At 40.2% G+C, this 10,946-nt stretch overlaps 1 protein-coding gene across 3 annotated transcripts in view; it reads right to left on the reverse strand.

The window, feature by feature from the left end:
• pitpnm3 (PITPNM family member 3) overlaps window positions 1-10,946 on the reverse strand; it is a 658,838-nt gene that overhangs the window by 22,355 nt on the left and 625,537 nt on the right. For all 3 annotated transcript variants that reach the window (XM_043718503.1, XM_043718506.1, XM_043718505.1), the window contains one exon: window positions 6,638-6,754. In XM_043718503.1, the coding sequence (XP_043574438.1) occupies window positions 6,638-6,754 (117 nt within the window). The remainder of the gene's footprint in view (window positions 1-6,637; window positions 6,755-10,946) is intronic.

Genomic DNA, 10,946 nt, shown 5'->3' on the forward strand with positions numbered 1-10,946 from the left:
CTCAATCAAGTTTGTGAGATATGATTTCCCACGCACAAAGCCATGTTGACTATCCCGAATCAGTCCTTGCCTTTCCAAATACATGTACATCCTGTCCCTCAGGATTCCCTCCAACAACTTGCCCATCACCGAGGTCAAGCTCACTGGTCTATAATTCCCTGGCTTGTCTTTACCGCCCTTCTTAAACAGTAGCACCACGTTTGCCAACCTCCAGTCTTCTAGCACATCACCTGTGACTATTGATGATACAAATATCTCAGCAAGAGGCCCAGCAATCACTTCTCTAGCTTCCCACAGAGTTCTCGGGTATACCTGATCAGGTCCTGGGGATTTATCCACTTTTAATCATTTCAAGACATCCAGCACTTCCTCCTCTGTAATCTGGACATTTTGCAAGATGTCACCATCTATTTCCCTACAGTCTATATCTTCCATACCCTGTTTCACAGTAAATACTGATGCAAAATATTCATTTAGTATCTCCCCCATTTTGTGTGGCTCCACACAAAGGCCACCTTGTTGATCTTTGAGGGGCCCTATTCTCTCCCTAGTTACCCTTTTGTCCTTAAAATATTTGTAAAAACCCTTTGGATCCTCCTTAATTCTATTTGCCACAGCTATCTCATGTCCCCGTTTTGCCCTCCTGATTTCCCTCGTAAGTATATTCCTACTTTCTTTATACTCTTCTAAGGATTCACTCGATCTATCCTGTCTATACGTGACTTGTGCTCCCTTCTTTTTCTTAACCAAACCCTCAATTTCTTTAGTCATCCAGCATTCCCTATAACTACCAGACTTCCCTTTCACCCTGACAAGAATATACTTTCTCTGGATTCTTGTTATCTCATTTCTGAAGGCTTCCCATTTGCCAGCCGTCCCTTTACCTGCGAACGTCTGCCTCCAATCAACTTTTGAAATTTCTTGCCTAATACCATCAAAATTGGCCTTTCTCCAGTTTAGAACTTCAACTTTTAGATCTGGTCTATCCTTTTCCATCACTATTTTAAAACAAATAGAATTATGGTCGCTGGCACCAAAGTGCTCCCCCACTGACACCTCAGTCACCTGCCCAGCCTTATTTCCCAAGAGTAGGTCAAGTTTTGCACCTTCTCAAGTAGGTACATCCACATACTGAATCGGAAAATTGTCTTGTATGCACTTAAGAAATTCCTCTCCATCTAAACCTTTAATACTATGGCAGTCCCAGTCGATGTTTGGAAAGTTAAAATCCCCTACCATTCTTACAGATAGCTGAGATCTCCTTACAAGTTTGTTTTTGTTTGGAGTTTGCTAATTTTAATAACATTGAAAAAATGAAGAATCATTGATTTGTCTTAAACTGTATATTATCATCAATCAACAGGTACCTTGTTATATAAAAAATTCAATATATCCCCAATAATGTTTGGTCTCTCAGATCTGCAAATGTTACAGCCCTTTGGTGCCTGTAGGAGTGCATGAACTCTTGCACTTTATTTACTACACTCTTGCTAAAATGATAATGGTAAGTTAGTGGTTGTTTGATTTATCTGAGGAGTAGGAGTTCTAACATCAAATCTATCTGGGCTGCACACAAGCAGTGCCCTTGGTACTGAAAGGACATATGCCATTCAAATGCTCCTTTGTCAGCCTTGAATCTGTCGCTAGGTTCCTCTCTTTCAGTTAAAAGGTTATGGGTTTAAGTTGCATCCAGATCCTGATCATAGAGATCAAGGCTGATACTGCAGTACCGAGTGATGGACACCAGAGGTTAAAACATAAATGCTTTTCTGGTCAGAGTTACATTTCAATTCGCACGCATATGACTCCATCCCACTGATTACACCTTCTTTTGGAATGCTCTAACTGCATTGAGGGTCTACCTACAGCAAATGGATTACAGCAATCCGGAAAGACAGCTCATCACCACCTTCTCAAAGGTAACTGGGGATGGACAATAAATGCTGGCCAGCCAGCAACACCCTGGTCTACTATGTAAATTGGAAAGTAGATACACATGCACTAAAGTTCTCACCCAATTATCATCATCTGTTTTCCAGTTCTACTTGTGCTCAATGTCCCCTCCCAGACCTTACTAGATAATAACACTGAGGGAGGCTGCACTGTCACAGATGCTGCTTTTCGGATGAGATGGTCAACCAAAGTCCTGGCTGCAATTTCAAATATCTATAAAAGATTTCCTAGAAGTAGTACAAAGTGGAATAGGGCAATTATCTCTGGGCATTTTTTCAACTTGCTCATATCTTGGAACCCTCAGAGTGGGTTCCAAGATATCCAATATAAGAGCATGAGATGGCACCTTGTCTTTTGATTCGACATTTTACAGTCTGCTGGTTTCACAAGTGGTCTCATTACGTAGTTTCCTTTTTCTCTGGGTTTTACTAGTTTTTAAAATGGGGTGTAGGTGAGGCCAGTATTTGTTGCCTCTGCCTAATTTCCTGTCAGCAGAGTGCTTGATAGTCTATTTCAGGAGGTAGTTAAACAACAGTCACATTGCTGTGGATCTGGAGCCAGACCAGAGAAGGGTGGCAGATTTCCTTCTGTGATCAGTGCATCAGATGGGTTTTTACAACAATCACAGATCACGGAGATCAGCTTTCATTCCAGATTATTGACAGAATTCAAATTTGGCAGCATCAGCTGCTGTGCTGGAAATTGAACCTGTGTTCCAAAGCATTAGTCTGAGCCTCTGGATCACCAGACCAGTCACATCACCACAACACTGCCATCTCTTATTTTTATCTCTATTCTGGTTTCAAACAGAAGTTGATCATTATTCTCCCTATCACACCTCCCCTCAATACAGTTTTTCTTTTAAGTGTTGCACTACCAGACCCTCTGATCATCCACCATCAACTTTTTCATCATTTAATCTCTCTTGTCTTCTATCTAATCACAGACTTCCCTTTTGTGTTTCTTTTCTATCTCCTCTTACTCCACCTCTCCCATTACCTTTCTTGCATTAAATGTATTAAATTTGTAACTTTTCCCACTTCTGATGAAAGATCATGGATATGAAACAGTCCCTGAACAACATGATTGGGCTTTTAGCACATGTGCTCTGCAGTGATCAGTGGACTGATTCTCAAAAACCAATTTGTACAACAGCTGAAGAAAGTACTGGGAAAGGCGACATGAAACCAGATGAGTTGGGTGGTGACGGCAGTAAAGTAAATGGGATTAATTTTTGATTGTTAAATATGCCTCAACTGGTAACCAGGAAATGGGAATTGGGGAACAGTGCAGCCTCAGACTGAAGGAAACGACCCTTCAGAAATGAGCTGAGGAGGAATTTCTTCAGCCAAAGATTGGTTAATCTGTGTAACTCATTGCCACAGAGAGCTGTGAAAGCCAAGTCATTGAGTGTATTTAAGATAGAGATAGTTAGGTCCTTGATTAGTAAGGGGATCAAGGGTTATGGAGAGAAGGCAAGAGAATGAGGTTGAGAAACATATCGGCCATGATCGAATGGTGGAACAGATTCAATAGGCTGAATGGCCTAATTCTGCTCCTGTATCTATGGTCTTATCTTATGGTCAGTTACTGAATCTGAAAGATCTAAAACATGGTGGAGCATGGTGAAGGCTCCATTAATGTCTCGGTTGTCAGATGAGCTGTTATCTTCCATGATTTCTGACTGCATCCACTGGGAAAACTACATAAACACACAGAAAACCAAAAAGAAGATTGTGCAGACAGGATTACATAAGATCGGATAAAAAGAGACCTTCTTGGCCAAATGGGCCAGCACAGCTGACTGTTTCAAATGGTCAATTGATATACTGGAGAACGTGATGCATACTGTCCGCAGGATGCTCCCTTATTCCCTAGGTGTCACCTCAAAGAAACACTCCCTAACAGAGATTAATGATTTGTAATTTGATTCCAGTTGTCACTATAATGAGTACATTCACACATACAGAGTTTTTAATCAATAATGCTGCATTAGAATTTGTAAGTTCTCATGAGGAGATTTCTCAGAAAAGTTGTTTTGGTCATTGTCAGGATAACACCAGATATCTTTCATCAAAGCTGTTTTCTTTTTGAAATAATTGTCCAATTTTAATATGAAACCTGCTTTTTGCAACCGCTATTCCAACACATTGTGCTCTGTTCTGTCTGAATTCACTGCCTTCCAATCCTCCTCTGTGTAAACACCTCAACACATAGTCACAAGCACTTTGGTACCTCATAGAGCTTTCCTAATCCGATTGGGTTACAATGTTCGGCTAATTCTGAATTGCATCAAGTTTTATGGAGGATGTTTTGCTGAGAAGCTAAGTGCCTTTTCTTGCCTAATCATAACAAACTTCCCTCATTAATTACTATGCCCCTTGGCATCTCTCACAACCAAATTCTGCCCCATCTTACCGTACACTGGAACAGCTCATCACTCACTGGACATCCCTGAATTCATTTGCATCCATTCTAACTTTGAAAGCCCTGGCTACGCCCTGCCAGTTCTTAGCTGCCCTGCACAAGTTGCAGCCATTTGCTCTGGACATGGTAAACAGGGGGAAATCGGTGTTCTGCTTTGCAGGCAAATCTTGGAGATGCTACTGAACATGGTGATGCACACACATGATCTCCTTTTCCCTAGGATCATCAGTAGAGGTCTTAACACAAGATATGCCAGCCCGGTCTAAGATTGCCACAAGTTTAAAGCAGTGTAGGCTGTGTGGAGGAATACCTACCACAAGAGGAAGAAATTCAATGTCCTCCCCCACTGCATTAGTGTTAATGCCACCATCTACTCTCCACTACCTCACACTCACTCTATCGCAGCTACTTTTTCCACCTCCCATGAAGGCTCATGCTCTACCACTTTCACTTCTGCCTGAAACATCCTCCCTCATTCACTCTTGCCAATATCACTAACACTGGAAGCCCTCAATGCTGTTTTCTCAATCATTATGACACCTCCCCTCCCTCGCACCAACAGTAATAACTGTGACACCCACTTTCACCTTCTGCATCTACATAGGCTTGGAATGACTGTGCATTATAGCAGAAAGTGAAGAGCCTAGAGATGCAGCCTGTCTATGAACTGGGTGTGTATCTCGAGCGCACAATGTCCTTGCTGCACATCCTGCTAGTGGATCAGAGATGTGCCATGAAGATTCTTAGATGCTGACACATGTTGGATACCAATGTTCATGGATGTGGAGTGCATGTAGCCAGTGCCCGTGTAGTGTACCTTGAGATGTTGGTGTCTGATTTCCAACACAGAGATCATTTTGGAGCAAGTGGTGAGCTGAATTTACCAAGTTCTTTCTCTGGTTTCCTTGTTAAAGTTTTCCAGACATTTAAGTTGTTCAGTGAACTAAGTAATGTAAGCATCTCAACATTAATGTGGCATTAACAAAGCATTTAACAAGTGTAAATCTCCATAGATTGGCCTCTCTGTCTTTGCCTAGCAAGAATCTCGTGGCACATCTCTGATCCAATTGCAGGATCTGCAGCAAGGACATTGTGCACTCGGGATACACACCCAGTTCATAGACAGGCTGCATCTCTAGACTCTTCACTCTCTGCTGTAATGCACAGTCATTCCAAACCTATTTAGATGCACATGGAATCCCTGCCTTGCACTGTCTTAGTTTGCCTTTTCACATCTGTGAAAAGCAGAAAAGATGGCATTGGTTGCTCCTGACCATGAGATTCTGCTAAACATTTCACCATAGCCCACGTTACTCAGACCCTTATAACATTCCTCCTATTGTATAAACTATGCATACAGTCTTCTTTCCACAAGCATCCTTCCTCGCCTCCTTCCATTCCCCCAATTATAACTCCTGCTTTGCTCATCGCTAAAAACAAATCTCCGAAATCACTTACAACTGCACTTTCAAAATCTCCATAATAAACTTGAACCCGTTTATAACATTCTGCAGCTACCCATTTGCTCAACTGCATCTTCACCTCTATCATTGATGCCCTCACTCCAGTAAGAACATTATTCCTGATACAGTCCTCATCTCTGCAACTTTAAATCTAAAGGAGATAGACGGAAAGGTATATGATGGACTATTGGTTTAGTATCAAACAACAGATTCAACACCATGGGCTCCTACTCTCATCTGCTAAAACTACATACTGTCCCAGGATCAATGAAAAGATAAAACTAGGTTTCTTATCCCTTCTTCAATCTTCTGAAACCAGTTTTCATTGTCCCCTCCGTTCATATTTTAACAACATGGATTCATGGTCTTCTTTCTCAATAAGACCAAGACCAATCAATCAGCTGCCTCTGCTAGATTACTCCCTTTCTCTGTGCCACCTAGTGTAACTGGCTTTAGTTTCCCACTGCTCTGGCCCTGAATTTGCCTCATTCTCTTTTTCCTCCTTTTTGCCCTGCACGGTATGTCTGACCTCACCTCGTTCACGAAACCATCCTCTGCTTCTGTTCTGGCTAAAACTTAAATCAGAATTTATTTACAAGTATGACTATAACACAACATACCACACTGGAATAATTTAGTGTACTTCGTACTTTTACAGTTTTCATTTATTTTTCACAAGCACTTTTTTTTTATTTCTGAAGAGATTGTTTTCATTTGTCAAGAAGGCAGGATTGATGTCTCGGCAGCAATTGTATGAGAACATTTTCTACTTAGTGTAACCTACATCTTTATACCTTTTCTCCAGTCAGGGTGACCATGTCTAGAGGACCATACATGAATCTTCCCATCAATATCTGAGGGCTACCTTCTGCTGTGATAACATCGTTGGCTCGGTGGTTGGCCGTCACATTCTGAGAAAAAAGAATTTTATAGTATTACTAATCATTATTCATTCAAAGAACTTCAGACAATATTTTCTCAATATTTGCTAATCAATCACAAGTCCCTTTTTGATTTAGTTTTCCCCTTCCCATGTAACTTCGTTCAACCAACTTGCTCTCCCACCCTAAAGATACTGTCTTATATTCCAAGAAGATTCCAGTTGCAGAGCCCTTAACCGATTAGTAAAATGTCCAGGATGTTGTTATTTAGAAGTGGGTCTATCTGAGTATGTTCAGACCAATGAACCAACGGCATTCATCATAGTTTAATTCAGGTCTATTTTAACTGGGTAACCACATAGAGGCATAAGTAATACAGCACAGAAAGAGATCCTCTGGTCCAACCAGTCCATGACAACCATAATCCCAAACTACATGTGTCCCACCTTTCTGCACCTGGCCCATATCCCTCCAAACATGACCTATTCATGGATTTATCTAAATGTCTTTTAAACATTTTATGTGTAGCTGCATCCACCAATTTCTCTGGAAGTTCATTTCACCACATGAACCACTCTGTGCCCCTCATCTCTTCTTTAAATCTTTCTCCTCACACCTTAAAAATATGCCACGTAGACTTGAAATTCCCCTCCCTAGAGAAAAGACACTTGCCATTCTCCTTATCTATACCCCTCATTATTTTATAAAACTCTATATGATCACCTCTCAACGCTCCATTGAAAAAAGTCCCAACTTATCCAGCCTCTCCTTATAACTCATATCCTGCATTCCTGGCAGCATCCTAGTAATCTCTTCTGGACTCTCTCCAGCTTTATATCCTTCCTATTACAGGGTGACCAGAACTGGACACAATACTCCAGAAGAGGTCTCACCAATGTTCTGTTCAACCTCTACGCAATGTCCCAACTCTGATACTGAGCAATGTTTTCACATCCACTGGGGATTCCTAGTTAATACTCAAGAGGAGTATTGGCATTGTTTATTTTTTATTTTTATCTTTCCAAGCCCAGAGAATTTGAGGTCAATAGCAGCACCTCTACCACTTGTATTGTGTCTGAATTTGCTAACTCAGTCAATAAGAGATGTGTATCCATTTGCCTTCGAAACCTCCAGATCAGCTTGTGTAAATATCACACTGAGGGGTTGGAAAAGATCATCACTCCTTTCCTAATCTGTCAATCTCATGTTCAAAATATATCTCAGTGATCTCAGGTTGACAAGAGGTGCAAAACGCATCAATTGTCACAATATTTTCTCTCATTTACATATAGGATGAATAGAAGTCCAATTATCCTCCCAACTCCATCAGTTAAGCACAGATCAGCGTCTGATAATGTGATTCACACTGAGAATCTTTGTTCTCAGGTACCTGTCAATCAGAATTAAACCCAAGAGAGAACAGTAGAGACCAGAATCTTGATGACAAGATAATAAAAAAACTAAATAACTATCAATACGAGGAAGAACATTTCCTGCTGCTCATCTATTTTTAGTATCTATCATGAAAAACTGATTTACAAAACTGACCAAATGCTGACTCAATGATTCGCTTTGCATAAAGATGTGTCATCCAGGAATGTGATTAAGCAGAATTGAATTTGTGGGTCTCATGTCCCATGGATTTACTCAATTACTTTGAGGGTCAGTAAAAAATATCAATGCTTTATTATCTTAGAGGTTTCCTCTGCTCATCTGGGAGATTGGATTGGTTAGATACAGCTTATGACATAGTCTACAGATGAAAAATGGTTTCCATTTGCTTGCCTTACTAGTTATTTGAGCAATGGTGTTAAAAGCTCTGCAAAGCTTGTTCAATACATGACTATCTCAGGACACTAATGCATTGGTAGGCAGGAATAAAGGGGAGCATGCTAGCAGACAGGACAGGTACAGTTTAGGAAAGTACAACTGTGACATGTTTCTAGTATTCAGACCAACTGAAAGTAAGGTTCATACAAGATTCATTTAGTGGGAGTGACATTTTACCAATATTTAAAGATTAGTAAACTGTCAAAGACGTTTACATGTCTAACCCATTTCCCACTCCCTTTTTGAGTGTCAACATTTCTCTTGGCATTATTTCTTAGCTGTTTCTTATCGCTTTAACCTTAGCATTCCGTGTTTACTCATTTAGTTGACTTTTATTCCACTTGGTATTGCTGGTTGAATAATTTACCCTCACTGAGGCAAATGTACTATAATTAAATATAAATGGTGGAATGAGATGATCCATCACTTACACAAAAGGGCAAAAGGAACAGTTTTACAAGGAGGAGTTAAAAATGTAAAGGACCATAAGACATTCAGTCTCAGAGCAATTGTCAGGCTTAAAATCCAATTAGAAAACATCATGGTAATTTTTATCCTTCAATAGTATGGCTGCTCTCACAATCTTGCAGCAAGGTGATCCAATGGAGACTATAGCATCCTCATAATAGTCCTGTGATCATCTTCCACATGTAATGGGGTAGGGTTAGCGACACAGACAAAGAGAAAACACAAGGTCCACATTGCTGAAGTTCTACTTCCACCTACTTTTCTAGTTATTGATTTCAGATTGGAGTCTGTGTTAAAAACTATTTCTCAATTAAGACTTTTTGAAATCAAGCTGAACTGCATGATTATTGCCCTGACCACAGGTCACAACCCCAAAGTGCTGTGGACATTTTAATCCTTTAATTCCCGAACGTATTTTATTTAAAAGAAGTGGAGGAGCCGGTGTTGGACTTGGGGTAGACAAAGTTAAAAATCATACAACACCAGATTATAGTCCAACAGGTTTATTTTGAAGCACTAACTTTCGGAGTTTTTGGAGGACAGCTACCTGATGAAGGAGCAGCGCTCCGAAAGCTAGTGCTTCCAAATTAACCTGTCAGACTATAACCTGGTGCTGTGTGATTTTTGACTTAATTTTAAAGAAGACTGCTATAGAGATAAAATAACAAGGAGCTATAAAATTTTCTCTGTGTGGGACTGATGGAATATAACACCTAAGGGTGTCAAAGAAACTTCAAATGGGCTGAGCTGTGATCTCTTGCAACTATAAAGATAAAGAGGGGCTGACAATCCCAGAATCAACAACTGATGATTATGGTCCAAACTGCAAACACATTTGGTCTTTTTCACTTTGAGGAATGCACTAGGATGGAGGTTTAAAAGGCAGTCCAACTGCACTGGATTGGACCAGTCGGACTGAATGCTCTCATGTATACCAGCTTGTGTTCAAGTGTTAGTGTGCTGCAAAGATCACAGTCAAAGAACTGTCCCCTAGTTACGCAGTAAAGATTATTTTCATCATTCCACATGCCACAAACTAGTTAAAGGAGGAATCAGGACAAACGAATTTCCATCAGCCTAAAAATCAAGAATCTTAAAAGTCATCTGTTCAATTGCTAACATTAGCACTGCTGATCCAACCCAATTATTCTCATAGCATTGTCTTATGTGCTTTTCACAAATACTTAAGATACTGATACATATAACCTTTTTTTTCACTTTTGACTTGTTGGACTGAGCTCTTATTTTAAATCTGTGTGCGTATGTACAACATTACAAATTCTTCTCCTGTGTGTGTGTACTACATTACGAATTCTCCTCCTGTGTGTGCGCGTGTGTGTGCATTTATACTACATTACTAATTATTTTCCTGTGTGTGTCTGTGTCTGTATGTGTGTATATACTACATTACCAATTTTTCTCCTCTGTGTGTGTGTGTGTGTGTGTGTATACATGCGCGTGTGTAGTACATTACTAATTCTCCTTGCCTTTAGTAAGTAATAAACTCTGTCTTTGTTAACTCAAGAATGTCTGGGTAAATTGGCTCCTTTTAATGCACAAATTCATTTTGTCTGGAAAAAGAGTTTCCACAAGGGAAGGGATGCTGTTTTTGAAAAAAAGCAAACCAAAGGGATGGGTGCAACAAGAAGCTTTGAGGTATCCCTTCTGGAACAGTAATGAATGAGTTGCAATATTATAGTGGAGATTCAGTATGCACTTATTCTACATGTATCTGATGGAGTTAATGGGAAACCATACTGGAGATACTCTAGGACAGGAGCGGATTTCTCCTGTCAAATGGGTTATTAGGAAGGGTGTAAGGCTCTAATTGCAATTTATGCAAGCAACAGGTACACACTTGATGATGCTAATGTTTGTAAATATTGGGTTAGACAGCATTCTGTGCTCATTTTTGCTAACTGTA

This window comes from Chiloscyllium plagiosum, chromosome 28 (genome assembly GCF_004010195.1).
Source record: "Chiloscyllium plagiosum isolate BGI_BamShark_2017 chromosome 28, ASM401019v2, whole genome shotgun sequence".
Lineage (NCBI taxonomy): Eukaryota > Metazoa > Chordata > Chondrichthyes > Orectolobiformes > Hemiscylliidae > Chiloscyllium > Chiloscyllium plagiosum.